This window comes from Leptonotus elevatus, chromosome 5, assembly GCF_054856555.1.
Source record: "Leptonotus elevatus isolate MCC_2025b chromosome 5, RoL_Lele_1.0, whole genome shotgun sequence".
Taxonomy (NCBI): domain Eukaryota; kingdom Metazoa; phylum Chordata; class Actinopteri; order Syngnathiformes; family Syngnathidae; genus Leptonotus; species Leptonotus elevatus.
Genome location: NC_141243.1, coordinates 5,957,588 through 5,972,013, shown reverse-complemented (window position 1 = coordinate 5,972,013; position 14,426 = coordinate 5,957,588). Strand labels below are relative to the sequence as shown.

General features: G+C 39.3%; 1 protein-coding gene across 2 annotated transcripts in view; it reads right to left on the bottom strand.

Annotated features, from left to right (window-relative positions):
- adgrv1 (adhesion G protein-coupled receptor V1) overlaps window positions 1-14,426 on the bottom strand; it is a 107,653-nt gene that overhangs the window by 20,427 nt on the left and 72,800 nt on the right. For both annotated transcript variants that reach the window (XM_086076012.1, XM_086076013.1), the window contains 2 exons: window positions 7,332-7,448; window positions 2,356-2,534 (listed from right to left, as the gene is read on the bottom strand). In XM_086076012.1, coding sequence (XP_085932138.1) covers window positions 2,356-2,534; window positions 7,332-7,448 — 296 coding nt within the window. The remainder of the gene's footprint in view (window positions 1-2,355; window positions 2,535-7,331; window positions 7,449-14,426) is intronic.

Below are 14,426 nucleotides of genomic sequence, written 5' to 3'. Positions count from 1 at the left end.
CCACCAGTCAAGTTATTTTGGCCCACACTGTAAAAATGGGGAGTGATATTTACTTTTTTAAGTATAACTCGAATTTTCTGATTTTTTCAAGTAAATATCAATCCCCATTTTTTTTCAGCGAGTACGTACAAAATGAAGACTGGTGGATAACGGCAAGCGTGTCTCATAAAATGGTCATCAGATATTTTCTTGCTGCTTGCTTCCTACAGTTCTCTTGATGTGATTGTTTTCACGATCCTCCCTGTCTCAGTTTCATCACAGCATCCCTTTTCCCAGCTGAATCTGGGAAAATCCGCACCCTCCTATTACTAAACAGTCGGTGCCAAGCAAGCACCAAAATACTCAAGTGACTTGGTCTATTTCACAATTGTGGTGGGAGTGTGGAATCCAGATAGGACTTGAGTTTTGAGTGACTACAGAGAGAACTAATTGGCTCAGTCGTAGTCATAACATGGCAGGAGGTATGCCAAATAGACAATTGCGTCACATTGATAGACTGTGAGAGCGTAAACACGCTCTCTAATATGGATATTTGTCCTGTCGTGGCCTTGTGAGAGCTTACTGTACTGAAAATCTCATAAGAAAGGGAAATCCTGCTGAAAGCACATTACACATAAGTCTATTTGCTGACTTCAAGCTGGAGAGCAGAAAAATAAAATAAAACAACATTTGAAGGAAGGAAAGGTTATGAATGTGCAATGCTACACTTAGTGTAATTCACTGGGATTGGCAGGCGTACCTAATGTTGTGCCTTTTTAGTAGGGGTTTCAGATGATAATTTTTTTAAAATGGCAATTAATCGCATGACTACAAGTGTTAACTCACGATTAACTCATTCACTCCCAGCCATTTTAACTGAAGCAACCCCCTTCGCTCCTGGCTGTTTTACTAGATTTTGACAGATTTTGCTGCCACCTGCTGGCCTTTTTTGTAATAACTACCATTGCTTGAAGTGTTCTCTTCAGTTCAGAGGCTGCATCAAAGCCTTCTGTATGCTCTAGCATAAAAAATAAAAAACCATAAACAACGTATAAATACATTTTTGGGATCATTGCAATATTTAAAATAGAACGTATTTATACGTTGTTGGGAGCAAATGGGTTAATTGCAAATGTTATAACTGTTCAAAATGTATAATAAAAAAAAATTCCCTTAGTTTTCATACTCATTACCATAAAAGTGGGGAATTTTTTTTAAACTAAAAGAAATATGGTTGCATCTTTTAGTCATTGATTCAGTAATTTCATAATTCATAAAAATTTGTTAAAATTAAAAAGAAGTACTGTACTGTAAAAAACAAGTGTGATATTGATTTGTATTGGTCATTTTTCTGCCACTAGATGGCATAATTGCATTTGTAAGATGTTGGTGACAGCTCAGTGCATTTTTATTTTCATATTAAGAGCTATCTAATCTTTAACATGCACTAAATTGTGAAATTCTGCACATTTTTTAAATTGTAAAATACAACTTAACCCCAGTCTCCACAAATATATGCACTATTATTATATTTATTACTGCAAAATTCGGACGTGGACGTGTATGCTGCGTTGCGACTGGAATTCCCCCAGTACAGGCTTTCCAGGTAAAAAAAAAAACAACTCAAAATTAACGCACTCATTTTGACACCCCTACTTGTGAGCGTAAATGAAGGACGGTATATCAGCATCACAGTGGTGACGGTTAGAGGAACGGCATATTATGATGAATGCTGCCTCTTTCCCCCGCAAAAGAGGAAGGCCAACTTGAATTTTTCTGGGCACATTGAATACTCCTCTGTATCTGCAAATCTCGCATCTATGCACCCACTGTCTCACGGCCACTTACCCGCCCACAGGAAGCTGGCGTGCACACTCGATCCCAAGGATAACAGACACACCTAGGGCCGTTCGCTAATTTTAGAAGTCAATTTCAGGGTCCAAACTTTAGTAGTGTTTGACTTTAACACATCCTGACGTAGAAAACAGCCACTTGCACAAATATTACTCTACATATTGTGTGGCGTGTAGGCGTGCTTTTCCACGTGAGCTCATTGATTTGTTTTTAAGGATTAACGTTCTTTCCACTTATAGAAATTAAGCAGTTATTTATAGCTCACACGTATAAACACACTGAGGACCAGGGTCCGGTTGTTTTCACTTTGCTTTTCTCATTTGTTTGGCCGGTAGTGAGCTTCCAGCTCTGAGGTGAAGACTCAAGTTTCTATGTGAGGAAACGCGTGCAAATGACTGACTCGTTCCTTGGTTCATTCATTTGATTGGCTGTGCAATCGCCTCATACGATGTCACGAGATCAGGTGTTTACTTTCGAAAACAAGTTACGTCACGCAAAAAAAGAACCAGACTGGCCACTTACACATCCCCTTGCACCAAGCCGTAGACGGCGTGGATGCTCCAGTCGAAGCCTCCGAGCAGCACGATGACCAGGATGATGATAACGAGAGCGGGAAGACCCCAACCCAACAGGAAGTACAGCAGGTATCGGCGATCGGTGTGCTCGTCGTTCATTACAAGCACCTGCCAGAAATTCACTGCCTGGGGACACAGGTGGAGGAAATCACTTAAACACATGATGTGAATTGTTAGCTTTTGATCCAGCAAGTATATTATTGTTAATCAAATGAGAATGATGACACAAAAATATATTTGTACATTTTTGCTCATTGGACGCTAATCTACTAACCCAGGATTTGTTTTTTTTAAATGCCAGAAACAAATATTTGCATGACATCATATATTCAGCAATGCAATTTAGGAATTTCTGAAGAGCTGAATTTAGGCCAGGCAGTCACAAGAAGGAGTCATGCATCTGGGTCATTTGAGCGCACTGGGAAAATTGCTGCTGGCCTCTCCCAGAGCGGTTTCTCAGGTGTGCTGTCAAGCAATGGTAGTTATTAGAAAAAACGGTCAGCAGGTGGCAGCAGAGTATAAAAAAATCAACCAGGGCCATGTTGCAACAAGCTCTTTTTGCCAGTGTTTTCAACAGGTTCGTAAATAATGATGAAACTTAGCTATATTCTAATGCTAATTTCTGCAAAACGGAAACAGACACAAATATACTTTTTTCCCCCTGATTGGTAGGTTCCATGTTTTCATAGAAATAGAACCGAATATTCTGTGGACCTTGCAAAATCCGTCAAACAGCAAAACAGCCGGGAGCGAAGGGGGTTGCGTCAGTTAAGATGGCTTGGAATGAATGAGTTAATTGAGGACTGAAAATTGCCCATAGGTGTGAATAGTTGTTTGTCCGTAAGAGGTGTGTAAATTTCGTACCCAAGGTACAAGTTTTCTTTTTTTTCTTCTTTTTTTTAGAGAGATACACGGTACAAGTTTTCAATGCCCTGAGCGTCTGACAGTTCCTGGCCGAGAAGAACATCGCTGTGCTGGAGCAACCTCCCTACTAATCTGTCTTGTTCGGTGTAATTTATTTTCCAAGATGACGGTTACGACAGAGATGCAGAGGATGTGAATCCGAATTTTGAGTTTGGTAAACCTGTAGTTTGGATCTAAATCAGTCCTGGAACTTTTCTGACAAACCTCTTCCAGGGTGTCCAGGGTGTATTCTTGCCCAAACCAAACTGGGATAGGCTCAAACTCTCCCGCAATCCTAATAAAGACCATTGATACACAATATGAATGGTCGGGTGGCAGTGTTAGCTTTGTAATCCGGCTGGCTACGACAGACTTGTCCATCAAACACATTGCTACGTAAAGCGCCAGACAAGTTTGTTTAATAAAAAAAGCTCTGTGTCAGGAACACATCTTCCAAGTTTAAAAGCTTATAATGAAGTTGTGTCAGGGCCTCATTTGTAAATAGAAAGGCCACAAACAACCGTCCCGCTCTTTGTTCAGAGTAATGAACCTTTAAACGACACCTATAAAGCTGATGATGGTTGTGATTGTCCATCTGCCTGTCAACACATTTGCAAAGACAGCACTGTGTGTGATGCAATAAGAGGTTATGGGATGATGACCTCCTCCTCTGGCAATCGCCCATAATCATCAACTGCATTGTATAATAAGTATTGCAACTTCACACGCACAACGCTTGTGTAACAGCTCAAGTGTGTGTCACGAAGACAAAAGGGAAATGTCAGAATCACGGTCGGTCTTTGCCATGGAAGTGAGTCACAATAAATGGATGATGTTGCCTTTGAGGTGAACTCAGTGACTTTAGATAGTGAAGGTCAAAGTTAGAAGAAGAGCTTGGAAATTGATTGTTTTTCCTGTGGTTAGCTAGACAAGTATGTTTATTTCTTGATAGTTGTGTCTGAGGGAAATGATAGAATGTGCTCAAGGAAAGTGATATATCCTGTTTTTTCAGACGAAAAAACAGTAAGAAATACAGTGAATAGGTTTCACTGTACACAATTCATACAAGATTTTAAGGTTCACAGTTTGCATCAAAGTATGCATTGCTTTTTTTCTTCTTCCTTTTTTAGGAATATTTATTCAGAAGGAACAGGCTAGAAAAGTGTTGCCAGAAAAACTTGATTAGATTTTATTGTTCTAAATTGATTAACTAGTTGAAATGGAGTGAAAAATTAAAACACTGCCTGGAGAGTCCTTTTTTTTCCTCTTTTTTTTTTTATGATGGCAACAGTGCCATTATTTCCATGTTATTATTCTTATTATGATTCACGTTATCAGTTCTACAGTGGTGCCTTAACATATGACACTTGTATCTCAAATTATCTATCCTCATTAAAAAAAGCTGCAGTTATATATATAATATATATATATATATATATATTTAGTTGTTTAAACATCGTATGCACATCATGTGATTTGGTTAAATACACATGGTAACTCTTTTTGTTCTAATTTAATTAAATTTTACAGTAAATGTAGACTGTGAAAAAAAAGTAGTTAGATTAAATATACAAAAAGGCCGAAAACGACTAAAAAAAGTAGTCCATGTTTTTACATCATGTCTCAAAAAGGGGTTGTCTATCTCTACAAGCATTTTGTAGAATACCCCAACGTTAGTGCTAACACCACATGAGCGATCTCCTGGCTGGCCTATTAGTATTATGGGCTGCTCATGTAGATGGTTTGGGGGCACCATGGCAATGACATGACACTATTTACTTTATTACAAGCCAGCGTAGCATGAAGTTGTTATTTTAAGGTTAAATTACCACTTGTTGCCTCAACAATTAGAATGAACAACTCCTGGGTCACAGACTGGAAATGAGCATCATGCCCGGTTTGCAGCACATGAAGGCAAAACACTGCAGTGTTTGTGTGACAAACCAGCAAAGTGAAAGCGCAAGCTAACATTTTCTACAGATTTAAAAAGAGCAAGCTCGGTTATGTAATAATATGCAGCCTCCCTAAAAAGCCAAGCCAGCAAAATCTGCCTTTCTGGTTAGGCTGCGTTCACACCAATGTTCCCTCTAAGCTGCGCGCGTGCGCAATCGCGCACTGCCCGCACATTCTCAGCGCACAAGAAAATCTATCCAGCGCATAAACAACATCAACATAACGTATTAATTAATATCTAATATTAGACTTAATCTAATCTAATTAATTCGCCCAATAATATTGTTTTTTTGTTTCTCACTCAGTGAGTGACAGGTGTCCAGCCAATGATACGATACGGTTCACTTACGGTACGAAGCCAATCATGGCATTGACGGTGCTTGCGTCTGGGCCCTGCCTATATGCGCCGTGCAGGTTAGCTAGCAGGTTAATAGATGCTAATACAAACCCCGCATCATGGCGAAACGAACAGGCAGCGACACATCCACTCACCAAGCCACAGTAAAAAAGAAATGCAGTTCTTTTAAGATGGAATGGAAAAATCAAAAAAGTAAAAAAAAAAAGTATCTGATTTTTTCATGCAGTGTGAACGGTACAGTTCCGATTTTTTCACACCCGACCTGAGCCTATTTCGTATGTGGTTATAAATCGGATATGTATGCGATGCGTCTGAACTCGCTACTCTGGCGACATGAGATAAAAAAAAAAAAGTTGGGACGGATTTCTAGTTCTGTCGCATCACGGGCGCGTTGCGTTCACATTAGATGCCGCATTTGTTTTCGTAATGTCAACGGTACATGAAAAGATCGGCTTTAACAAAAATTCCGATTGGGCATCACGCCCTGCAGTGTGAACGTAGCCTTAGTGGATATTCCCCTGACTATTAGATATGCACGTCCACACCCCCCCTCCCCATGAATTTGGCACGTATTGATTTCCTCGTGGTTTGAGATTGGTTTGCTGGCGCCTGTTAATATCAGGAGCTGGGCTTTGAGTGTCTGCCTGATAGGAGTGGTGAAGACGTCACTGGGATCAATGGAAAGACTTTGGGGAGGACAAAGAGCTTTGGTGACAGCCATCAATTAGAATCAGCTTGGCTGTGATATATAGTAGTATCTTAATTGCCAGCCTCTGTAGTTTCAAGAGCTGACATCTGTGAGTTCAACTGCCTCCACTATCATGTTCATATCAATTCTTCGGTCCATGCATATACTGTATATAGCTTCTCTGAAAATGCATTTATGTATGTTTGAGTAAACTAATATTTTTTATAAATTCTATTAAAAACTATTAACAACAAAACTAGCAAAATCCACATCAAATCATTGTTTCTTGAGTAATAATTGTCTAATGCTCCAACAAAAATAGAACAGGGGAGATTATGATAATTATGATATGATTTGCAAAAGGACAAGTTGTGAAGAAGACTAACAGTGTATGAGTTGTTTTCATTGTATACTTCCTTAGTGTCAAGTTTTTATGTGAATCCTTTTTCATGTGGGGGACTATTGTGCTCCGAAGTGGGCCCGGGAGGAGGAACGGGTTTTGGAGCACTTTGGGTCAAGGTCACTGAATTCCTGTGCTTTTCCTGCAGGTCACAATTCAACTATGTGAAGGATTCAAATGGTCTAATGGCGAGAACAACATAGGTTAATTTGACTTTTTTTGTGTTGATCTTTAACAGAGAACACATGACATGTAAAGTTGTTTGGGGTATTGCAGCAGAAAAGGAATTATTTTAATTTCTCAGGCTAGATCTGAGAGTCATGCCTGTATGAATTTTGCCATTACGCCAAAAAAAAAATAAAACACTCTCAAAAATGGGGTCACAAAAGGATGGGTTAAAGACCTGCTTGTTTGTATGAGGTGAAGTGCTACCAGTCCAGACGACTTGAAATGAATAAAAACTGAAATATTTTGCTAATTCAGCAGCTGATAAATCAGTAATGCCACCGAACTAGACACTCACAGACTGAACTGTCTTTCAAAAGGCTCACCTGTTTGATTAAAGAGCACCAATAAAGGAAAATGAAGGGTCAACGGTTCCTCAAGCTAACCTTCTATTACCTGTATTAGCATCCAGAAGAACTGGCTGAGGTGGAAGTAGTGGGAGAAAAGCGCCAGAGCTGCACAGCTGTCCTCCGAAAACACCCGGCCACGGAAAGTGGACACCAGGAAACAGATCTGTAAGAGCAAATCTTTTTTTTAAATATATTGTATAACATTTTAAAAGCACCTTTTTAAACATGAAAGAGGTTACATTCTAATGAATACATTTTACAAGCTAGTAGAACTAAAGGCTACATTAGATTATTGTTTTTAATTACATAACATGTAATTTTCCTTTTTTTTTATGTTAGATAGTAAACTTTAGCTCAGTGTGGTATAAAACATTCAAAGCATATTTTTGAAGAATTGTTCACAAGTTGCTAATAGCTACTTAGCGCTATGGCATCCATCTTGTTTTCTTTTTGTAATATGTTTTTCCAGAAAAAAGTTTCAACAATATCAATGGATATTAAGGATTCTGTCTTTACTGGAAACTATTGTCTGGAAAAAAAAGAAAAGTTAAAACCCAAACAGCTGCTTGTTGTGAAGAGAGTTGAGCGGCTGTATCTTCAAAATTTGCTCACAAGTCTAAGCAAAAATAATGCCTGAAGGATGGCTCGTAAAAAACTTAAGTACAGTAGTTAAAATCTGCAGGCACCATTATATAGCTAATTTTAAAAGAATATACCTTATGTATATTTTTTAATTCGATCAAAAATACACACAAAATTTATCAGATTTGACTTTTTGCATTTTACTTTTCTTTTTAAGCCACAATAAAGAGTTTGTGTTGCTTGTAATTCATAGCAAAAATATTTTTGTGCATGAGTACTGCATTGAAGCAAATAAATGCACATAATAAAAATCAAGTTTACATGTCAGCGATAGGGACGACTACATAAGGGAATAAAACACTGGAAGCATGGACGGGAGTGTGTGTAGAAAAAAGCCAATGAGGGCAGCAGACAATACAACAGTGACATTGACGCACATCATTAACCTCGGATGAAAGAAAGGCCGCTGCCAACGGGGCAAGGCACTTGTTACACAACCCGCAGGTTGTCGGGTCGGTCCCAAGGGAGTGTCACAAAAAAGAGCGGTGAATGATAACCTGTTGTCGATTGCTTCTCGCATTACATCGATCAGACAGTGCAGTGCTTCAGGTAACAATAAAGGAATGTACCTGAAAGCGTGTAGTGGCAGGTTGATATGGTATATATCAGGGATGGCCAACTTTTTTCCACTGAGGGACACTTTATACATCACAACTTGTGTTTGTATAACAATGTGTTTGCAATTATTATTATTTTTTTTTATGTCAGTGTAGATTATTGGCCATCCAGGTAATGGTAATCAATAAAGGTTGAGAATTATGGCAACTGGACTCTTGTTTGTTGAATTCATTACATACCCCCCCCCCCCCCCCCGTTTTCCAAGAACGTTAAAATATGATATGGGCAGCTATGCTATCAGGCTAACTATATGCTAAGAAAAGAAAAAATTGACAAAATCTGAGGTAGCAAAGTAAAAAGCTATAAGTATTATTGTGATATCTTATAACATTCAAAATGCATGCAAATGTGCGATAGCTTGTAACATTCACAGATTCTAGTTTTAGTTTTTCAAATAAAAATAGCCATTAAGTTAAAAAAAAAATTGAATAAAAAAAGTTGTGGTATATTGCATTCTTGATTTTTATTTAATCACATTGACTCATTTTTAAATAAAAATTATTGTAACGTTCAACTTTTGTCCCATTTCACAAATGTTTTAACTGTGTGATGTCCTTCATCTCTTTTTTCTCACGTTCTGATGCAGGCCCTGATTGTAATCTATTTTTACAATATTGAAATGGGGAAGTAAAAAAAAAACACCAAAAAAAACCCACTAGTATAGCCTGTATGCTCTTAGTATCAGCTTTCATGTTGGCAGATAATGTTTCTCTCTAAAACTTAGTTGTCTCTTTGGTGGGATTTCGGTGGGGACATTAAATGACCATTTTTGGATCTTCCCTATCTTGAATAAGAGCCAACATTTTTACATAAATAGGACTCCTGAGTCAGACATTTCCCCATCCAAGGACTGCAGGGTGTGAGTGGGTGGGATGGCACAGGAAAGAAACTCATGCTCTCAGTTCCTGGAATTGAGCCTGGGAGGAGAAGCTCTACAGGTAGTTTGGGGCCTGCCAATATTGAAAGACACACCCACAGAACTTAGAAAAACAAAAACAACGGGGAATGTACCTGGCATGAAGAGCTTTTCATCTCATTATAAAGCCATCCTGCATGCTACCTATAAGTTGACTGGCCATTAAAAGCAATAGACTGCATTTAGGCTTTTTCCAATGGATATTAAATGTTTGTGTCATTGTGTCAGAATGAGTAAAACTAGCGGCATAGACTGAGACAGTGACATGACAGACACAGAAGAAAAAAAAGAGCCTTGTAAGTAATAAATAATGAGGGGCTGAGGAGACTTGAGGAGTTTGCGTGTGTGTGACCTAAAAACCGACTTTGCTTTAGTCATAAGGTTTGCTAAAGAACACATACCAATAATGATCAGAGGTAATTATCTTTTCTTTGGTCCTTCCTCGGTTCTCCTGACGGCGGTGTTCGGTTTAGGTGAACGGTATGGGATTTTTTAATAGGTTTTTGGTGAACTAATGAATACACACACATACACATACTCACCCACATACAAAATAAAAAATAAATAAATAAATAAAAATTAAAATGAAAAAAAGAGCAATGATGATGACATGTGAAATCGGTAAAATTACCGAACGAACAATACAGAGCTCTAGTAAAAAAAAGAAAGAAAAAAAAGAAGTAATTATCAGAACAGAGCAGAGACAATTTTTTTAAGACTAGCGTTGATCAGAATAGCCAAAACTAGCAATTTTAACCGCTATTCTCATCCACAATTTGTTTATTTTCTTACTCTCGTACTTTGCTGCCTACAGAGTGTTCCAGTCCGACAGCAACATACGGCTGACTCAAAATCTACGACTGGATGACGAGTTGCCAAAAAGACGATTTGCAATTAGTCGACTTCATGCCTTTTACCGCTGATGTGGAATAGTAAAGTTGACTCGTAGACTAGTCCACTAATCGGTTCAACACATAATCTACCCCGCCTCTTGCCCAAAGTTAGCTCAAGGTACTCTAATGAGGAGAAATGTTATTAAAAAATAGTTTGGATAGCTTGTAAGGAAATGTGAAGAGTAAGCAAAAGTCATTTTACTCTGAGCGTTCTCCAGCAATAACATGCAAAGTTAAAGTCCTAATTAGGAGTGGAAGTATAATTATGTAACCCCCTCTCATTATACACAGACTGACCTTGGATGAATATAAATTGGACTATATCCACTACTTCAATATTAGAGTGCACCTGTTGCTTATATCTTTATGATGAGATGATCAAATAAAAGCTGCTAACATAGAACTTGTTTAAAAGTCAGCAGCTAAGGTCAGGTAACGATGACCTCTCCCAAAGAAGAGGTTATCAGGGTGGGAATTTGACAGGTGTGGACGGAGGGTTTATCGAGACCTAGCTACCGCGCCCTGTGCTTTGTCCCCCCTCTGGACTTCTCTATTGTGCAAGTCACAAGGAGTCGACCTGACTAGACCCTCAGGCTACAGACTAAAACAGAGAACAGGAGGGGGGTTGGTACAATTCAGCACAGATTGTGTTATGTGACGACTAAGAAACTGGTCCAACAGGAAAGCCGTATCCAAAAATAAAACCAGACAGATTGATTGATTGCTAAATTGTGAGGTTATACAGTGAGGTATTGCTTCACCAAAAGGCTTCAGGGCATACCTGGAAATGCAAAAACAACTTCGGATTAACCTACGCCAATTAAATGGAATCCAACAGCACAACAGAATTGAATTGTGGTGTACTGACTGACAGCTGTTTGTAATATTGTGGACTGGTGACAGAAATTGCACCCTTTGAAACTGAAAACGGAAAAGTGCGTTGGAAAAAAATAAAATAAAAAAATCTTAATCTTAAAATGAGTGGGAAATTACGACGTAGCAAAAAAAAAAAAAAATCTTCATTTAAACTTTACTCGTCATACACGGCAGCTAGAGCGACAACACTTCCTGATCCCCTATCAGCTGACTAACACTATCCAATCAGAAAATAGCATACTTTAGGTAAATGCAAGTGAATGAAGGAGAGCAGCAGATTCAAGTCCGACACATCAACTTATCTACTTGTACAAAATAAATACCAAAATGTATGAATGTGTAAATAATAATCCTGGAAACGTAAATGTACAAGTAAATATACATGTCAACAAATTAACTTAAATGCTTGATCCTCAGGGTGTGGACCTTCGCAAAGCAAGGCGTCTTTGTCGCTGGCCGTACCCAACGTTTCAAAGAGCGAATGCTTAACATCATAGTTAATCTCTGCTAAAGCAATTACTATCTCCTTTTTTTGAAAACCTGACCGAAAAGTATTGGCGCAAACATCCGAGTAGTACGCTACGTGTGTTTCTCGTAAATTTCTGAGTTTTTTTCTTGCAAAATTGCCACTTTCTAATGTCGCAAATTTGGCACTTTACAAAGTGGCAAATTAGCATTTTTTTCTCTCGAAATATATATATATATATATATATATACGTGGCCCTAATACGCTATCGTACCATCCAGCCCAAGCAAATGCAACACGTGGACGCTGCGCTTGTGCGCTACTGGTGGTTGCTGCTCTCATCCTCCAGACTTTCACTGCTGATCAATGTAGCCCAGTGTGCTGACGCTATGGAAGCTGTGCAGCAGCCTGGCTATAAATAGCACTCGCCTACATTACATCACTAACCAATGTAGGGAGGGGGTAGAGGGGGACCCAGAGCTGTCTGCCTGCCAGACCATCCGTCCACCCTGCAAAACACTTAAACCCCCCCAAGCCATTCAATCCATTTCTTATAGCCCCAAGTTCCTCTTCAGCCCCACCAACAACCGCAATCACCCCCCCCCCTCCCCCAACTCCTCCTCATCCTCCTCTTTCCCTAACTCCCCCCTCCCCCCATCAGCTACCGGTCTGATCTAGCTGGTTCCAGCCGCAGCCTGCACCCTGGCTGTTTGCCTTTGTTCACAATGAAATACAGCAAAGCAAAAACAAAAGTATGGGATGAGGACGTGCTTGGCTCTCGCAATGTCCGGCCATTAGTCGAAATTGCTTGTTCCTGTCTGCGCGCGATTCGTTTGAAACAGTTGCACGAGAAATTATGTGAAAGTAATGTCAAGTCAAGTGAAGTATTGACTGAAATAACACTCATTTAGTTGAAAAGTGACGACAACTTCCTTAGCATTATTCATATCACGAGTGCCATTTTCCCCCCCGCTCCTCGCGCTACTGCCCCGTACTGTACTGCGAGCATCGCCAGTCTGCTCACGTGCTGCAAATTTGTCAGTCGTGGAGGACGTGCGGTTCATGTGCTGAATCGCACAGGACAGCCACTTGCACGAAGCAGGTCACGCGGGGCTGGCTGATAGCTGGGTTAGTAGGCCAGCGTATGTGTGTAGATGGGTGTAAGGGTTCGACAGGTGAGGTTGTTAAAATCGAAAAAAAGGTGACGTCGACGGGAGTTACGTGCTCAATCCCAATGAAAAGAATAGCTCAAACCTGCCTTGGAGCAAGTGTCGGATCTCAAATATCAGCCGCTTGTGTTGCATATTTCAAGCCTCGCTGCATAGCCACAACAAGATAAGCCGTTTGTTTTTTGAGTTGCAATTCCAGTTCACTGAGACCACACGGTAGAAGTAAAGTTCATCGGTGTTTGGGGTAGAACCTCAGGCCGAGGTTTACTCGCTGAGCCAACTGTTGGCAAATAAACACCCGCAACCCTTTGGTGTGTTTCCCATCCAAACAACCACAACATGGTATCTACGCACAGCAACACAATATAGCGTGTCTAAGTGTGAAACAGCGAAAAACACGACAGGGGACTATTCTAGGAAGGAGATTCCAAGAATAAAGGAGTAGACGTTGATAGTGTTGAGGCGGCTGTAGCGCTTCAACATGTAAACAAGTTTATAGTGTAACTAGATACTGTGTCAAGTAACCTCCATCATGCTAAGTCAATCTACACAGGCACTACTTGGTTCAAATTCCAAAAACATTGTTAAGTCACGGTCAGTTTATTCAGCATTTTAACTTATAATAAGTTAAAGATGTCCTGATAAAAAAAACATATATATTATTTTACAATTATTATTATTTTTTTTTACATTCGAATAAAGGTTTCTCAGCATGATAACTTGTTATATGGCTGCAAGTCAGCAGTGGTTCAAATCAGTTTGCTTTCTTGTTAGCAGGATTATAATGACGGAAATTAGTTGACCAATTTCCTTCAAAGTTTGTGGAATGAACAAAGGAATTTATTACCTTGTGAATTTTGGTGCGCCCCCAGTTAGCTCTTTTAACTGCCATTGACGGATATAGACGTCAAATATTTTTCACATATATTGTTCATGTAATGAAACTACAATGTGAATTGTTTTTTTTGTTGTTGCCTGAAATAAATGAAAAACGAATGAAAAAAATGAATAAAAGATCAATTTCACCTGAGCTGGCAGTGAATGAGTTGTTAACGGTGCAGATCCAGATTGTTTCCCCCCTTAAGGTTCATAATATGCCGTGATCAGTTCACATGCATGAGGATGAGAGTGAATTATTTTCTCATGACTAAACCAAGAAGTCATTTAGCTACATTCCAATATTCACACATCTCCTTCTGCTTCCCATTCAAAAAGAGTTACTTTCAAGGAAAGTCCCTTTTTGTGTCTGGAGACCAGACAGAGAAGCCTTTGGGATGGAAGACGCACGTAGACACACAATGAAAAACGGTCAGATTAGCTTCTCAAGGCCAACAAAATGTACATATGCACTTATAGGACTATATGTGCACCACAATTCGTAAAATAGCATCTCTACAGTCATCGCGTGGCCATCTTATAGCGTTTGTTGTGGTTTCAGAGACAAAACAGCTAAATGTAATGCAACTATTTTTGATTGTTAAACATCTCACAAAACTGGAAAGACTTCTTAGAACATACTAAAAGCTATGAAAGGAAATAAAACCAACAGGAAGTTAGAAAG